Source organism: Manis pentadactyla, chromosome 6, assembly GCF_030020395.1.
Source record: "Manis pentadactyla isolate mManPen7 chromosome 6, mManPen7.hap1, whole genome shotgun sequence".
Taxonomy (NCBI): Eukaryota; Metazoa; Chordata; class Mammalia; order Pholidota; family Manidae; genus Manis; species Manis pentadactyla.
Genome location: NC_080024.1, coordinates 95,726,117 through 95,744,660, shown reverse-complemented (window position 1 = coordinate 95,744,660; position 18,544 = coordinate 95,726,117). Strand labels below are relative to the sequence as shown.

At 45.8% G+C, this 18,544-nt stretch overlaps 1 protein-coding gene across 15 annotated transcripts in view; it reads left to right on the top strand.

The window, feature by feature from the left end:
- DTNA (dystrobrevin alpha) overlaps positions 1 to 18,544 on the top strand; it is a 333,077-nt gene that overhangs the window by 204,455 nt on the left and 110,078 nt on the right. For 12 of the 15 annotated variants that reach the window (XR_008998277.1, XR_008998276.1, XM_057503964.1 and 9 more), the window contains exons 2-3: positions 8,696 to 8,763; positions 16,354 to 16,434. Coding sequence is in view for 13 of the 15 variants with exons in the window: in XM_057503964.1 (XP_057359947.1) it covers positions 8,697 to 8,763; positions 16,354 to 16,434 (148 nt within the window). In the remaining 2 variants the exon portion in view is untranslated. Of the gene's footprint in view, positions 1 to 81; positions 352 to 8,695; positions 8,764 to 16,353; positions 16,435 to 18,544 lie in introns of all 15 variants that reach the window. The other 3 variants (XM_057503962.1, XM_057503960.1, XM_057503961.1) reach the window with 1 other exon arrangement.

The window sequence follows — 18,544 nt, the reverse complement described above, 5'->3', positions numbered from 1 at the left end:
TTTGAGAGACATACAGAAGAAATAACAGGGAGGAAAGGGATTTTTTTAATTTAATAGACATTCCCTTTCATCTTCTCATAGGCTTTATGGCCACATTTGGAACTCTGTGTTCTTACACTGCATTATCTGTCCTGCATCTGTGAATCCATGGTGGGGCTCATGCTGCGCTTCCTGCCTGCTGCCTTAGCCCTCACCCACCTGGGCCCTCCCACCTGCCTCGAAGGAAGTCTCCCCATGTGGCCTCTGGAACATTCCATCCAAATCTGACTTCCCCAGGAAGTGCCCAGGCATCATCATTATTTCATTTCCCAGTTAATCAAAATAGCCATCTCCTCACCACGATTATCTCAGGTAGGTGTTAAGGAAAAAAACGAACTGAATTAATTACACTGTGGTGAAGTTTCTGGTTCTCCCATGGGAATTGCATTTTTAACGGTGTAAAATTATTTTTTTCAGGTAAATGTTTATTGAGGTGTTATTGACAAATAAAATCATAGCATATTTTAAGTGTCCAGTGTGATGATTTATCATACCTATACATTGTGAAACGATTTCCAGTGAGGTCATTAACACACCTATCACCTCACAGCCGCTTGTTTCTGTCAGAACACCTGCGACGCACCTGCTCTCTCAGCGCATCTCAGGGTCGGGAGACAGTGTCACCGACTGTGGTCAACACGGCGTGCGGCACCCTCGCAGCACCTTTGGCACAGGCCCCTCTTCTCCTCTCACGGGTCTGGTCTCTCTTTCTAGAGCTAAGGACTGTTTTGTTGGTCAGATTCCCTGATAACACATAGAAAGAAGAAAGCGAATAAGGGAGCAGAGCTGAGGAAAAGAAAGAGCAGGAAGGGAGGGCTGGGGCAGCTGGAGGGGGAGGGGCAGGGGGGAGGCGGGCACCCCGAGCTGGTCCCATCCCGGGGGGACGCCGCCCCGCGCAGAGGCTTCCACCTCCTCCGCCCAACCGCGGACGCGTGTCGGTGTGGGAGCTCATTTCCGTGTGTTTGTGGGCGGTGTCCCACCACCCCTCTCGGGAAGAAAGCCCTTATTTCGTATACGGCACTTTGATCTCCCTTAGGAAGCTGGTACTTCTGTGGTCAGACATGTCTCGGGTGACTGCCTGATCGTCTGAAGCTCAGGCTCCACTTTGGGAAACTGAGAATAATAATGCCAACATCACAGTGTTCTTACGAGAACTGAGAGCAGTTCTGCTCAGCACTGGTGGAGGTCAGACTTCGGACGGGCAGTGACGCTGAGAAGCAGCCCTGTGGCGCCGTCCACTCTGTTCTCATTGCTCCTGTTCCTCCCCCAGGAGTGTCTGGTTTTCTGTGCCCATTGCAGGAAGCCACTGTTACCTGCTTCTCCCTGCCCACCAGACTCAGCACTCCCCACCCTAAAGATAGAAAGTGGAACTATCACAGCACACAAGCCTCCCGCCTGCCTCTCGATGCCCAAAGCTCCAACCGAGACTTTTACCTCACGTGGCTTTTCCCAATCCTCCTCATGGAAATCGCACTCCTAGAATCCAGGTAACAATCAGCCACGGTCTCTGCAGCCCCAGATTTCTGTTTTCTCAGTGCGTTAGAGTTGGGCAAGGGAGGACCTGTTTCTTCCTACTACTCTTTCTGAGATCTTCAAACAGAAAAGGTGAGCTAGAATCCTTTCAAGCCCCAGGAGTCGAGCACGTAATGCCCTCAAGCACTTACGATTGCCACATGCAGGTGTCTGCCTGTCAGGAACAGTGAGCCCGTGTGTGGAGGCTCTGGGTTTCTGCCATGAGTGGAGCCTGCCGCTGCCTGCTCCTGTCATCACTGCTCCACTCGGGGTCTTCCCCCTCCCCTAGCCTCGGAGGGCACCACGTGCTTTCCTGCCCTCTCCCTGGGCAGCTGCTGTGTCCGTGTGGGCATTGCAGCTGCTCCTGTCACCAGTAGTTGGTGCCCCCTATACAGTGAAGCCACCTGTGCTTCTCACCAGACCCCAGCCTTCTTCCCCCAAACCCAACTGTGTAAGCAACTCTACTTTTATTTGTGTATCCATGAACACTTTGGTGGGGTAAGGGTCCATACCTTTTATCAAATCATTAAAAGGGTCTAAACTTTAGAATTATAGATTATAGACTAGACAGCATTTCACTGCTTAATTTACTATTACATTCTGCCATGTTACAGCCTCTGTATTGAGAAGCTAATTGGACTCAGTCACTTGAATTAAAGTTTTCCAAAATATTTTACTTTTATAAATGTTTATGTATATATACAGTATAATCCCACTAAACTGGATAAATGGGGTCCAGATTTTCAGTTTCAAAATTTGGGGTTGTCTTACTGCAAGATTCATGAAAGAAAGTCAGTCTTCTAATTATGGGGGGAGGGGATCTTTTGTTCATTGCTTTCATTTATTATATGTGAGAAAAAGAAACAGACTCTTGTTTATCAACAGTGTCATCTTACACTATATCAAGAAAGTTCCAAATGATCGCAAGGCAGTCATTTCCTAACACCCACCCCAGAAGCTGGGAATCCAGCGGCAGGACCAGGAAACCTGTCTGCCCTGTGTTAGGGTCAGCTATGGGCCATGACCACGTGGACCTTCACACGGAACATCATTGCCCTTGAGGAACACAGACACGCACACACACACCCAAAGGCACATCGCATCAGATAGGCCACGGTTCTCTAAAGAATCTTTGGTCGTGTGCAATGCTGGACGCAGCAGTGAAGATGACCCCCTCCTCAGGGTAGGGACCCTGGAGGTCTTTTGATAACGCACCTAGGCAGCAGTCTTCAGTCATTCAGACACATTCTAAAAACATTGAACCTCACACCACAGAGCCTGAATGTTAATCGTCTTCCCCCCAAAACCTTTTTCTTGCCCATGCCAGGTTGCTACTAGCCTGGCTGCACACCCGTAAGCCCTTACCAGTGGGTCAGGGCAGGCAAACAGCAGGGCAGCTCTTAGGAACCAAAGGACGTCAGAGGAAACTGAACAAGGCGAGAGTCCCTGAACATGTGTCCGCTCCTGCCCTGGAGCAGCAGGTTCCTTCCTGACTTGAAAGTGCCAGAGTAGTTCATTCTGGATAAAAATGGTTTTCTCACTTTTTAATGGCATTTTCTATTAAAGTTTGCCTCATTAGGTGCCTATATCAATATATGTATATGTTTATGTATATTTAATTCCCTGAAGAATTATCTCCTTCCTTGGCTCAAAGTACATTTTAAGGTGGGTCTTACAAGGTAGAGAAACGCTACAGAAGTGACATAAGAATTCTAATCTAATATACAAACAAGTTTGTGGTCAAACTCAGCTGGCACCGTATTTCTAGCTCCAGCCTGGCTATGTATCGGGAGCCCCGGTGGGGCCTCAAAACCACACGGAGGCTGCAACTCTGGACTCAGCAGGCCCAGGTCTTTGCACTTTGATAAGGCCTGCAGGCCAATACGAAGGGTGCCACAGCAGAGCGATACCAGGGCGGATACCTTCAAGGGAAGGCCACTCTATTGTCAAAGGTAGGACGAGCATGTAGATCTGAGAAAGTCATGCCAGAGGCCTCTCTCATTAACAGAAATAGAAACAGGCATTTCTGTGCTGTGATACATCAATCGAAGGAGGAAAGGAGCTTGAAGTGGCCTTTGTTGCAGTTACCAACTTGGGGCTGCAGCAGTGGATGGCTCTGAACCCAGTCTCTTCCCGCCATCTGCCCGGAGCGAATGGGAGGAGGAGAGAGCACGGGGCAGTCTCATCACACAGGCACAAGGTGTGCGGGCCCCGCGTGTTTGCTCAGGTGGAGCAGAAGCAAAGCTGAGCCAGATGCTTCTAAAGGCATGGTCAGCCTCTGTGGACGCAGAATGTGGGAGTGTGAGTCAGTGTGTGTCGGTGTTTGTTTATGTCGAGGTCAAATCAATCTGGACACTGGGAATTGTCTCCCTGATTATTGTCTGGAGAGCAGTGTTTTAAAATAGGAAGATTCCATTAACAAATAGCATAAAAAGGAATTTCTCAGTGAAATTCAAGGACACCGTGGACCCTCCTCTCCACTCTCCTTTCGGCATGCTAATCAGCAAGTTCTGGCCACCTCTCTGCATGTACCAGCTTCTGGGAATTCTCAGTCTGTGTGGAATGTGATGGCCAGAATAAGATTGCTGGTGTTTACAATCCATCTCAGCCTAGGAATTAATTAAAAAAGAAAAGCAAGAACATGGACCCAGTTCCTGCCCTGCCAGAAAGTACTTTGTTTTTGGACAGCCACTTTCCCTACTGAGGCTCATGTTCTTCAGCTGTTACGTGGAAAAGAATCTCCCAACCTCCTCACCAGGTTATAGGGAAAAAGCATTTTATATTCCTCAGAAAGCCATACAGATATAAGACGATGTTAGTTTAAGTTTCTACCTTTAAAACTTCCAACATGTCATGTGTGATAGAAATGTATGGTTATCATGGATGATGTTGGATTAAAGGTGGGTCGTGAAGGGACTCGAGACTGTGATAGAATCACCCAGTGTGAATTCACTCTTGCTGTGCCAAAATACAGTTCACACTTCTTCTGACACTCTGTGCCTTAGAGCTGGATTCGTTCTTTATGTCTTGGTGCTTCCTGTACTGTTCTACTCTTCATCCCTGCCCCATAAATGGGCAAGAACTTAGCACCCTCCCTGTCCATTTTCAGCCTTCTTTTACAGATGGTGCTGTAAGAGAGGCGACCTGCTGAACTGCCCTCCTGTGAGCTCATTGTTGCCACAAGGGGAGCAGGTTGCTCCCCCTTATGCATGGAGCACTTGGGAGAGCAAAGCTGAGGCCTCTCCTTGGCCATTCTCCATGTGGACTGCCAATCACCAAGTCCTGCTGAATGTGCCCTGATTCCCTCTCAGATCAGCCCCTTAGTGTGAGACATACTAGTCTGGCTCCTGAATCATAAACGTGTCCAGCAAACTGCCCTCTTCCCACGATCACATGCTCCCATCCCTGCCCTCCACCTACCCAAGACCTCAGTCTTTGTGTATCAGCCCCCTGCCTGACCTCGGGTGGCTCCCAGCCTCGGAAGGGAAGCCCAAATCAGACAACACAGGCTTTCTAGGTCTGAGTCCTGTCCCCTTCCAGCATCTCCATGTGCACTTGAACTCATCAGTCCTGAACTATGCCCACTCGCCAAATGCACCATATACCCTTCTTAAAGCTCCATGCTTTTTCATTATTCCCTCTATAATGGCCCTTTATCCTCTCATTTCTATCTAGAAAATTCTTACTCATCCTTTAGAAGTCTGTTCCAGAGTTACCCTTTGGTACTTTGTTCATATTTTCTTGAAAATAAGCGACTATATTGGCAGTACTTACCTGCACAATTGCACAATTGCACCTGATCACAACTGTTAGCTAGTTTGTTTCCTCTCCTGGAATGTGAGCTTCTTAGGGCAAGGATCATGTTGTTCTCATCTTGGAATATCAGTAAACAAGCAGAGTCCTGACAAATTACAGCTATTTATAAATATTTCTTAAGCAGATGAATAGGTGGATTCTCATAAGTAAAAATGGCACCGTGTGTTGCACAGTTTGTGTGTGTATAATTTGTGGGGCTGAGCACTAGTACAGAGCTTATCACTCATTTATCCTTGTTAGGTCTTTCTGCTATTTTGACATTTATGTGACCTTCAGGTAATTTCCAAGGTTGTAAGGATATCACCTACTTGAAGGAGCAACAGAAACTGGCCAAATGTGGCCTGTTTGGTGAGCTGGGCATCTTGTGTGTATGTGTCATCGTGGATGGGTTATTCCCCTTCATTTCCTCCATGTGACTTTGGGCAGCTGTTGTTACGCTGGAATTCATGAAAAGCAGATCTTCATGGTGATTTCAGAAGCAAAATTGCTGTGTTAAAGCAAAATCCTGCCTACTGACAGCTTTGCTCTTCTCTGAGTTGAAACATTCACTGCCCAGAATTAGACCAGGAACAAGGAGCCCTCAAATGCCCCCCGCCCATTTGATTCCTGAACTGACTCGCTCCTGAGTCCGCCACTGAATTTGTGTGGGCTGTCAGCTCGCCTGCTTCCCCTTTGCTATTGCAACTCAGACCAGTGGGTAATAAGCTAGTATTTTCAATTTTAGCTAATAATAACTCAAAGGGTAAAATGAGCAGCATGTTATTTTTTATTTTATATTTTACAATTCTATTCCATGCTTTCCATTATTTACACCACTGTGGTTTCCCTTCTTGTTGTAAGGTACACATTTTACTTAGAAGTGAGAGCTAATACCTGTTATGAAACTAATGACTTTTCTTCTGTGACTTAATTGACCAAAAATGGCAATGAATAGGCCAGAAGGTGTCATTGGTGTGTTTTACATCTATTTCAACTTTTTTATAAGATAAGATTTTGCTTGAAAATGTATTGTCGTAATTTATAATGGATACAAATAGTTTCTCTATTTTCAAATAATCTCTGAAACTAGTACAAGAAGAATTTAACTCCTCTCTAAGTCACTTTTTGGAAAAATAGTTGAAAGTGCATTTCATGGAAAGCAAACTTGGCTCTTATTTTTCTCTTTTTTTTCTGTTTTACTCATTTGTTCAATAAATACTGGCTAGACAGATTATTTGTTGAATGGATTTTGCTAGGCACTGTGAAAAATTTAACATTTTTGAAGTTACTGCTCTCAAAAACCTTACAGGAAGACATGCAGAACGTTGACTAGACAAAGAGGTGTCACAGACCCATACTGAGTGAGCCCTCCCGCTGCCGTCCTCTGCGGTTTCCTCTTGATGGTTCTTTTCATCTTGTTCCAGCACAGAGACAGACTCGAGAACAAGTCACTGGTTCTAACCCCTGCCTGTCTATTGCCTCAACTCTACTTCTGAACTCTTGAAATAAAAATTGGAAGCTGTATCAAGACTATTCTGTGAATGTCAGATTGTTATCTACACACTGGCTCTGGAGTAAAGGAGATGGGGTCATGTGAATCAGGAAGAGCATGTTCTTCCTCAGATCTCTGTATCAGCCATACCTGCATATTTCACATCTAATAAAGTACTTGGCTGTGTTTAGCAGTGAATTGTTACCAAATTGAGGGAGCTTCCTTATTAACTCTTCTCCTTCCCAATTATTATTTAGGCCTGACCCTCATTATATCAGCCCCTCCCCCCATCATAAATGGGTACACATTCTTCCCTTAAAACTGTAAACCAAGGCTATTCCATTGCCACTCTTTCCCTTCCTGACAATGGGCAAATAATCCTTGACTCATAGAAGCACCTGGTAAAGCTTTTTAAGCAGTCTAGCATCACACTGGTTTTCACCATGAATTTTTCCTTTTGGCCTCAGATGAGTCATTTTGTACACAGCCCCCATATCTTTTGAGCAATCTTCTGTAACTTATTCTGTTAAAATTATGCCCAGGTCATCAACCTCTCTCACATTCACATGTTTTTCTTCCCTCTTGTGGGGCTGTAATGACCTTCTTGTGCTCCTACTCCTTTCATGCTTCTGTGTCTGCCCCACTAGAGGGTAAGCCCCTTGGGGCATGGCTACGGTTTGATCGCTGTTTTGTACCCAGAGCTTAACTGGGTTCTAGAGTACTGAAGGTACTCAATAAAGATCTGTTAAACAAATGCTCAGGTGATGGAGGCTCAGAGGAGAGGCACAAGCCCAGCCAGTCAGGGAGTTGGCGGATTTCAGAGGAAGGTGCGCCTGAGTGGGGTCCTGAAGGGCAACGGCAAGTCATGCAGGCTGGAAGCGGGCCACCCAGACCAGCAGGCACCAGGCAGGGACAAAGACCCACCCCTGAGAGACAGAGGCCCCCTTGAAAGGCAGGCAAATGCGGCGGGCATGTGCCTTAGGTCACCACGCCTGGGAATCAGCAGGGCAGCGTGCACATACTTGTGTGCATGTGTGTATGCATGTACATGTGTGCAGGAGATCGGACTTTAGTTTATAAATTAGTTTTTAATTAGATACGATAAAAAATAAACCTACAAGACCTGAAACATTTAGCCCAATGTCCTCTATCAAGCTAAACAACATTTCTATGAACTTTCTCATTATTTTCTGTTTCCTTAAGTCAAATTTTAAGTTTTTTAATCTTTTTCTGTTCTCTTGTAATTGTTAGCATTTTCACAGTATGTTTTAAATAGCTCCACTGTAGACGTTAGCATGGCTAAGTAAAGAGGCATCACCCTGACCACCTTGCGTGAACTGTCACATGCAGGAAAGTAGCTGCAGGTTCTGTTCAACCTGGAGATGAATATTTAGAAAATGAGCTGCTTCTAAACTGAGGTTTTGGGTGGAACATACTGGGTTCAGATACCCATGGTGTGCACTTTACTGAGTCCATGAAACACTCAATCTCATCATCTGTTGAGTGGAATCCATATCACCTCTATATTCTTTGTAGGTATTCCCAAAATTGAAAAAGAAACAAGTGAAATGAAGCACCCAGAAGATGGTAGATGGTTGTGTTGAGTTATGCACAATGTCATCTTCTGTTGCTATTTTTATGTTAGAAAATAAAAATTTTATTCACTCTCCAACAACTGCAACAATATTATATGTGGAAAAATATGTACAGTAATTTAAATTGTGAAAGTTAAGCTATACTTTTTAATCTACAGTTTTAAATAGTGTGTCTCTGTTTGTAGCCAAGTGTGTTTGCATAGAAGTGTCTTTGCCTCATTAGCATGCAGATAATGTACATTGTAACCATTTTGTCTCTTAGAATGATTGAAGATAGTGGGAAAAGAGGAAATACAATGGCGGAAAGAAGACAGCTATTTGCAGAGATGAGTAAGTATAGAACTTTAAGGAGCACCATACACTGGATGCTCATAAAGCGCTAGAAATAACCACTTACAGCATTTGTACTTTTCCTTAAAGTCCTAAATTCCTTGCATAAAATGTACATCTGGACATTCTTGTCTCCTATTAGCTAAGGGTTAAATTAGTCAGTGAATCCCCATAATTTGTTACTAGACTATACATATTTTATATGAAATAAAAAGTTCCATGCACCTATATGTAAAGACACATACAGGGACATACTTGATGGGCACACTTGATAAATGCTATTTAGTGTGGCATGAATACAGTCACTAAACTACAGCCTGTGTTCACCCCCTGCACTGTCACTGTGCCTGGTACACTGTAGGCACTGGATAAAATTCATGAAATGAATCATTGAATGTCTTACCTGCAAAATGATGTATTTTCATATGGGAAAGAAGAGTCAGGCAGGATTCCAGACCCAACTATACACTGTCATTTGGACTTCACGCAGGGGGAAGAATCTGTCCTACACCCAGTGTCTTAAAAGGAAAAAGGAGGAGCTTGGAGGTGACCTGCTGTACAGTGAAACCTAGGCTGTATTTACCGACTGCAGTGGAGAGCCCACTGAATAAAGGTTCCTGGTCACATAAATGCAGGTTCCTGTCTAAGCAGTCAGTTGGTGGTGTCTTCTTTATAGACCATTTTTTATTCATAAGCAAGAACTTGACATTGGGGGAACCCATCTCTAATTAAATATTATAAAGAAAAGGGTACAATTCTCTTACTGTCTTTCCATTTCTCCTTCACTGCCTAAGGAACTAGGGTGAGCAGACTTGACTGTAAGCCTTTTTCTCTGAGAAGGCAGTAGGCAAAATTAGGTTTCCACTGAAGATTGGAGCTGATTGGCAAGAATGAGAGTCAGAGCAGATAAAGGAAAAGTCCCAGATAATAAAATTCCAATTTCCCTTTACCATTCCCAATGACCTGGTGGCAACAGGATGGTGTCAGAACTAACAAGGAGGAAAGAAAGTTAGGATTGAAGTGAGGAGTCCCAACCATACTCCTTGTTTTTTCCACTTTTAGAAACACATCTGAGTGTCGATAGTCTCAGCCATGACTTCCCAGTTTCCTGGCCATGTTTGGTAGTGTGTCTTCACTTCTGGCTTTGTGGCCTCTGCTGACACAAATCTAACAAGCCGGGAACCTAGCTACTGCCTGCCCATCTAAACACAATCTAAATGGCACAGTGTCTTCTCAAACCACAGAGTCTTAGACTGAAAAGGCAAGAGCTGCATATGTCATGGGCCAGTGTTTTGTAAGGAAAAGAAAAAACTTAATATGTAACATATAAAAGCAAAAAAGACTCCTGGGAAATCTTCGAATCTATCACTGTTACATTTTAGACTGTGTTAGCCAGCACATTGTAAGAGTTATGAAAGTTGCTTAACTGATGATTTTGTGTATACTTATCTGAGTTTAAGTGTATCATCTCAGGTCCTTCGGCCTCCGATGCTGTGCAGGGCACAGATACATATGTCACAAATGCCTTTTGAATTAAAGTTGTTCAACTCAAAGAAAGATTGACATAAGATTTTTAGCCATAGAGACAGAGAAGTTGTAAGTTTTTCAAGTGAAAGAGACACAGGAAAATTATGCATTTATTTCCCAAATTGTAACTTTCTCGTTTCACAGAAACTTCTCAGGGATGTCATACGCTTCATTAAATCATTGTATGTGTCCTTCTGATTTGTGATTGGCATAAACAAGCCACACAGATATTACCTTCCTTCCTTTGGTATGTTAGGTAATGGAATAAGATGTTGGTCAAAAACAAGTAGACATGTCTGACCTTGACAGTCCAGTGAGCACCAGGGTTAGGTCACCACAGAGTAGGACATGCCCACAGTGAGTGGGATTCTGTTGGATAAAACAGCTGGTTGATTTCAAATAGAGGGCTTGATTTTGATAGGTAGACAGCTAAATGAAGGAAAAAGGTAATCTCATTGAGAATATGTTAAATAGTTGAAAAATATATGGGTTACCCCAGCTCTATCAGCAGGACACCAAAAAAAAAAAAAAGACAAGGAAATTATTATCAAATACTGACATCTAAACTTGGGAAGTAACTTCTTCCTGGAATCTGTGATGTCTAGCCAGGAAGCTAAAAAGGAGGAACTTACAAATCGGGTCAGCTAAGTATTATCTAGAAATGCATTTTTTTAATAGCAAAAGAAAGTGCCAAAGAAATTCTCTGTTTCAGAAATTACAAATATCAAAGAAAATTTGCATGTGAAGGAGTTTAGAAGGCAGGGCAGACTTTATGCAAGACTATTGCAAAAGGGGAGAGAGCTTGAACTCCACTCCAGGGGGACAGGCCGGAGGGCTTTTAAGCAGGGGAGGGAGCTGAGCCTGTGCAAGGGCAGAAAAAGATAAAGTGAGGAAGTTGATCAAGTGGTTGTTTGCTGTTTGTCACAATTAAGAGGTTACCTCCTCCCTCCCACAGAGACTAGGAGGTCTCCTTCCAAGATGCCAGTGCAGAGGGACAGCTCCCAATCCCTGGGTTGTAAAACTGGCAGGAGGCTGGGAGAGTTACGTCTCAAAGGGGCAGGCAGAGAATTTGCAGTGGAAAGTGTTCTCAAGTAAATATTATAAGAAAAGGTTGGTCAGAGACCTAGAGTCAGGTAGAAGCCTGTCTAAAGTTTAGTCACACTGAGGGAACATTGAGGTATCTTGGTCTTACAAAGCCAAAGAACAGAGAACAGAGATCCACAAGTGATAAGAACACATGATAGGAAATTTGTGAATGCAGGTGATGGTAGGTGTTTGAATTAAACATCTGCTCTGAGCTCTTAGCCACAAGTTGCTGAAGCATAAAGAAAGGGAAGGAAAGGAAAGGAAAGGCAGGGCTCACAAATAAGCAAATAAAAACTGACCTCATGGGTATTTAAAACAATTCTGCGGCCACCTACGATGATCAAAGAAGGTCTGGGCAAGTTGCCCTTAACCAAAAATCCTCTTCAGTAAAATGCTTTAATTACCGGTTTATTTAGCACCGAGGGTTAAAGCTGGAAAGGCTCTGGTCAGATGTGAATGTCATTCTCACCTTGGCCTTCTCAGCCATCAGATATGTTTACCAGACTGGCCATTAGCAGCACACCTGGTCTGTTCTTGGAATTAAACTGGCCTCCTTTGTTTTTCTGCTCTCAGAGCACATTTACTCTGCCTTCTATGATGCGTACTTGTGAACATGGCATGTCATTCACTGTCGTGAGCTGCTCCTTTGGGACAAACCCTAGACCCTTACCTTTAATCCATTCACCTTAGGTGCTGAATCAGTGTTGATTAAAAAACCCACAGAGCACAGGATAGTTGGGTTTTAATGAAAGGAAAGTCATTAGAAAACACTCTTTCAAAACAAGGCTGCCTAAAAACGTGAGGTAGGTCACGGGGAAAACCGACCTTTTGATACCCTGGCCTCCAAGCAGAGGCAGGGCTGGAAACCGCAGGAAGGCAGGTGTAGGAACACAGCAAACACCGTCAGATTATCTGAAGGCAGGCAGCTTCTCTGGAAGCTGACCGCAGTCAGAGGCACATGGCTGGAACAAAACGTCAGCATGATTTCACAGGGCACACCGTGGGCCCTGGCGGGCACAGTGCTATTTCTTTGTCTTCATTTCTGTGCTCTCAGCCCTGTACGATGGTGGTGCCATGGTCACCATCCTGGAAATCCTCTTATGCCACCACCCTAGTCTTGTCTTCTGCTTTTTTGGACCACCGTACTTCTCTTTTTCTATCTCTTAGTGCCCTCCAGACCCCCTGAAGTCAGATTTTACCAGAGTTTTGTTCCTAACCAGTTCTCCCCATATGCTATTTGACTTTCTGTCCAAGGCTTCACATTATCATACAGCTCTAAGTGTTCAAGGAGCCCAAAACCACCTTCCATTCTCCCACGAGCCAGCCTATGCAGAATGGACAGCGTGTAAACTCCGTGTCCCTTCCAGCCTTGCCATCTTGCTGTCAGGGCATCCACTGATGCAGCACCTTGCAGGCCACACGGTTAGTTGCTGATAGTGCTTGGCACAGAGAAGCTGAGGTCCTCACCACTTTCCATATTCCTGGAGCCATGCAGTCCCTGGACTACCACCAAACATCTGGACACTGTTCAGAGACAGGGAGGAGCTCCTGTTCCCAGGTTGTGCCTCATTTTGCACAGTGAGGAATACCTTCTTGTACACAGTCTCCTACTGCAAAAATATTCCCAGCCTTGGCCCTGTCAGGGTGCACTGCCATGTTTTATGTTGGTTAATAATGCCTGGAATGTATTCCATAGTCGGAAGGAGTTCCATGTCCATATATGCAGCTGCCCCTGGATATCTCCACTTGGACATCCCACAAGTGACCCAAACTCTGAAGGCCAAAGCTGAACTTTTCACTTTCACCCACCTACAGACCTGCTCCTCCTACTGCCCGTCACTGACCTCCGTGTGCCTTCACACCCCTCTGTCGCACACACACGTGCATCCTGGCAACTACCAAGCATGGAAAAGAGCTCAGGCGAGGTCTTGCTCTGCATGAGGCTACTCAGACTGTGATGATGCCAAAGCCAAAAATTAAGTAGGGCTGATTCGTTGGATGGCTGGAGAGGTGGATGAATGTAAGGGGAGAAAGTGGGAGGAATGGAGGGAGGGAGAGTGAGAAAGAGTAGAAGGAAGCGAGGAGGGAAAATCTTGGAAGGAAAGACTGGATTTGCAGGAGAAAACAATGTGATCCATCAGAATTTCCCAACTGCGTCGTTGCATTCATGTTCACCACTTCTCTCCAACTGTGGCAGGAATATGAGAGCTTTGAGGAAATGGTGTCAGAGCATCTAATTGCCTTCAATGAATTAGCTTTAAATTTTTATTATAGAAAGTTTCCAGTGTATAGCCAAAGAAGCTCTACTTCATGTAGCACTCCTCTGTAGAGCAGAAGTAGAGCAAACAGTATTCCTGTCTAGCCCTAATCACTCATCCCCAGACCGCACTCAGCTTTCTGGGTCCCAGAGCCCATTATGGGTCCTGTGCCCCTCGCCGTGTCTGTGCAAGCTCATGTGCTGTGTCCAAAAGCCTGAATTCCTCTCTCACCACATGCCCTCAGCCGGGAAGAACTTCACCAGCAGGAGACACTGGCAGACCTCCAGAAGCCAGCTGAGCATCATCTCTGCGTCCTTCTTTACTGCACCCCAGAGAGATGCGCCTTTGCCAAATTGCGCCTGGGTCCTGCATGAGAGGGAGATGCTCTGTTCTCAGAGAATACGATCTGGCAGGAACTAGGGAATTTAGTTGTGTGCTACATCACAGCCCTTTTATACCTGGCGTTTAAATTGCTATTCTTGAAGAGCTTACACAAATAATATATGTCCCTAATGTCTTCTTTTAAAGATACAGAGACTCTCCTGATTGTTGAGCTAAACTCAGCATCAGTAAAAATACTTCTCATCCCAGGAAAAGGCAGAGTTAGGGTTCAGGCACCCCTCTGGCTCCTCAGCACCCCAGAGAGCTCATTTCCCAGGGGATCCTGTCAGATTCACAGAAGACATGAAAGCTTAGAGACAGGAGACAAAGATAAAAAAAGACTACCTTCCTACCTGTAGCTCCCAAATAAGCATTTAAATGGAAAATATGAAAGATCTGACTTAATATAATTACATATGATTCTTAAAATCAGTTTTTTAATGAGTTGAAAGCTTAATAAGAGCCAGAAGAATGAGCTATCTATTTAAAAAGTTGATTTAGTAAGTGTCCTTAACAAGGTTGTAATAATTGCTTTCTATATAGTCTATCCAGGTGAGGCAATAGCTGTGCTATTTGGCTTAATTTTGTGTATCTTATTTCAAGAAAATATTAGCCAGCCCTAGAGCAGGGTGACTAGATGGTTAAGAGTCTCAAAACCATGTCTGGTGATAATGAGAATAAAAATAGTGACCATGTTTTGAAGCCCTATTGGGTTCTGTGCTCTACAGTGGATGTAGTGCTTGAAGTGGCCATGGGGCTGGATGTCCTGAACCTTAGAAAGTCGAGGAGAAGCTACCTGCTCAGCTAGACTTTACGTGCCACAGTGTGCATGACCTTCAGATGGCCCAGAGGTGCTCACAGGGGTCATGGTAGCTGCTTCGCAGGGTTTGAGAAGTGAACCATCCACCAGCAGGGAGAAAGATCATGGGGCTCCAGAAGTCAGCTAGCACAGGCAGACTGAAGTTATGGGAGGCAAATCAAAGCTCAGATATAAGAAGACATTTCTACCGCTGATCATTGCTCAGAAATGGCCCAGGAAACCTTTTAAGGGATCCCGTGTATTAAGCGCCCACTGTGTACCAGCTGCAGAGGTCACCAGCTGGCAGACTTGATATTTCTATCCCCATTTCATATGTGAAGAAATCAGATGCCAAGTCAAGACCTGTCAAAGTTCACACGATGAGGAAGTGAAAGCTTAAGGTCACTGACTCCAAGGCTCATTTTTGTTCACATCCTACCATTGAAAATAACCCTATGTGGCCATCACCCAGATGTCCATCTAGAGAACATGACTAAGAGAATTCCTGCACGGTGAGGGTAAGTCCTACCTCTGATCTCCAGACGTCCAGTGTCAATGAGCCTGTTGGTCAAGCAATAAACTCTCATAAGAATGAATGTTCAGTGATCTGCCTCACAAAACCATATAGTAACAGGAGAACTGACAGTAGTTTTAAGTGAATCAAAGGATCAGTTTGAGTTGAGGGACACCTGCTCTCTCATTAGGATGCGCTGAGTCAGCTTCCTAGTATGATTTCTTCTGAGCCCACTCATTTCCTTGCTGTCCTGACTCTTGTGTTCTGAAGCATTCATGTAGCACTCCTCTGGCCCCAAGAAAGGTCAGTGCAGGTCAGAAGATAGCTCTGTGCCTTTGAATCTGTTACAAACCATAAACATGGGCTTGGAGAAAGTCAAATATTTAGAAGTGGAGAAGAACAGACATTTGTTGAAAGTCTTCTGTGTTCTATAAACAGCCCAGAGATCAGCCCATCCAGGGAGCATCACCAGGAGCTCAGATGAAACAGGTGGCCCTCCCAGGGCCGTGGGGCAGTGGGCAGGGGGCACAGCAGGCCATGGGGTAGCAGTGAGGCGACATGATGGGGCCATGGAAGTAGAGGCAGGTATGCAGGACAGAATGAGGAATCATAGTGGGTGCTCACCTGGCACTTGCTGGGTGAGCACAAGGCCTGGGCACTCCAGGCATAGTCACACCTTTATTACCCTCACAGCAACTACATCCCCCACCTTCTGGATGAGAAACCTGAGGCTTTGAAAGCAACTGGCCTCAGGTCACATGTGGGACACACCAGTGTTCAGTGCACTCACAGCTGGTTGCTGTCCCTTGTGGATGACTGATGGCATTCCTGTCTGCTGTCACCTGGCTGTGCATGACAGCTTGACTGGATTGTTCTCAGACATGGTGCTCTCTTCTCCTGGAATCTGAGGACTAGGGGCAGACCTGTTCAAGTTATAAACGTATTTATATTCTAACAGAAATAAGAAGCACGCTGAGTGCATGGCTTATGGCAGAGCTGTTTGACATCCGTGTACGTTCCCCCAGGGGCGCAAGACCTGGACCGGATCCGCCTCTCCACCTACAGAACGGCCTGCAAGCTGAGGTTTGTCCAGAAGAAATGCAACCGTAAGTATGCCAGTTGTTTGGCCCAATCACCTCCTGAATCTTGTCATTTACATTTGTTTCTCAGTTTACTGAAAACAGATTTTCTTGCAAGTATTGATAAAAATATGTTTACATGACCAAAAATCCAGTGTTGTGCTACCCAAAAGGCAGCTTAGTGGCCCCAGGAAGCGCTGACTGCTCCTCACCACCACAGCCCTGGTGGATGAGCCACTGGACCTCGCATGACCTGTTCCCAGGATGGTTTATGTCTGGATGGAAACTTCTTTCCTCTTTCCGCAGTATTGTAAATTCAGGACCACCAAACGGTTTCCAAGAACTTTATAACACATTAAACATTAATTCCTCCTCATATTTATATTTCCTTTACAAGTACAGGAAAATGTTTATAAGCTTCTGGAAAACATTTAAATCTCTTTCTGAAACTACAAAATTAGCTCTTCTTATCATAGTTTGAGCTACATTTACCTACATCAGACGTAGGAAGAGAAGAGGCAATGCTTAAAGAAACAAAGGAACTTGCTCTGGCTTCTTCCCAAATCTTAAAGCCAGATCATCGATCTCCGTGGGCAGCTTCACACACACCCTCCCTGCTGGGCAATGCTTCTGCAGAATTACCACATCCGTTTGGTCAGAAAAAAATTGCTTCACAGTTCATGGATACGAACTTTATCTTTTCTTTTTTGAAAACTGCTATAAAAAATTAATAGCTGTTATTATCTAATTAACATTGGATAAATTAAGAAAATGGAAACCATACTGTCCTCGTGACATACACATGGGTCTGGAATGACCAGCATGGGGCTTAGACCTGGCAGCGGGTAAACCCACCACCTCCGCATCCCGGACTCCCAGCGCCCCTGGCAGCTGTTTCTGGGACCCCGCGGCTCAGCAGTCATGCCTGCGGGAACGGGATGGTCAGTGGGCAGCTACTCCTCCAGCTCCTCGCCCGCGGGAGTGGCTACGAAAGGGGTTGAAGTTTGGGACAGGAGAGAAGGGGATAAAAAACAGGTTGGCCACATGTCAGAGATTCCGCAGGATGCCGGAACGATCCAAAACCCGAAAGCAGTGAGGCAGCAGTGCCCAGCAGGCTGTAGCCACGCGTGCAGTCCTCGCCAGCTGGCTCAGGGCTCTTCTCCAGGACAGGCGTCAGAGGACCGGGACACGCCCCCGCGGAGGGGCCCCGAGCACCCCGCGGAGGGGGGACGAGCAGGGACGGGAACGGGTACTCTGTTTCCTTCAAGCCCTGCCGAGCAGAGCCTTCCTTAGGCTGCTCTGAGCAGAGATGGGCGTCTGGAAAAGTCCTTCCAAAAGGGTCAGGGTGAACGAAAAGCTAAGTGACTGAGAAGGAGAGGGAAGGTGGGGAGGGCGCAGGGGGAGCGAAGGGCCGGGCACCTGGCAGGCCCACAGCCAGTGCTGCCGAGACCCTAACTTCCGAGCCGGCCCTGCGTCCCCCCTGCTGTCTGGGCTTCTGCTTCCCCTCTTCCCGTCTGGCCCCATCCGTGTCCTGCACCCAGAGTGGTGCTGTCCTCACAGTGCCCTTGGAGAGCAGTAGGGAAGCCAGCGATAGTCCATCCCCAGGTACAAACAGCTCAGACCTGCCGTTTACCCCTTTGTTTAGTGAGCTTGTGGGGAACAAGCCACTTGCTGGAGGGCGGCCTGCACCCAGCACAGCACATGCTGGGGACCAGACACAGGGCCGCGGTAGGCAGGCGCCACCCTGCCTGACAGTCCCAGGTGCAGTTAGGTAGATGGGCTTTTAGATGGACGTGCCTAACTGGCGTGGGACTGTAGAGAGGAATTTGGGCCCTGGCTGTGGGATCCCAGGAAATAGGGTCCTGTCCTGGGTGGGAGGGCCGCTGAGAGAGGAGAGGAGCTATCTGGACTGATTCTTTTTTTTTAATTGAAGTATAGTTGATACACAGTATTACATCAGTTTCCAGTATGCAGCACAGTGGTGCACCAGTTACCCACATTATTAAATCCTCACCCCGACTAGTGCGGTTACTATCTGTCAGCACAGGGAGATGTCACAGAGCTGTTGGCTCTATTCTCCAGCTGCACTTCCATGCCCATGACCAACTTATATTATAATGGAGAATTTTTGTGCCCC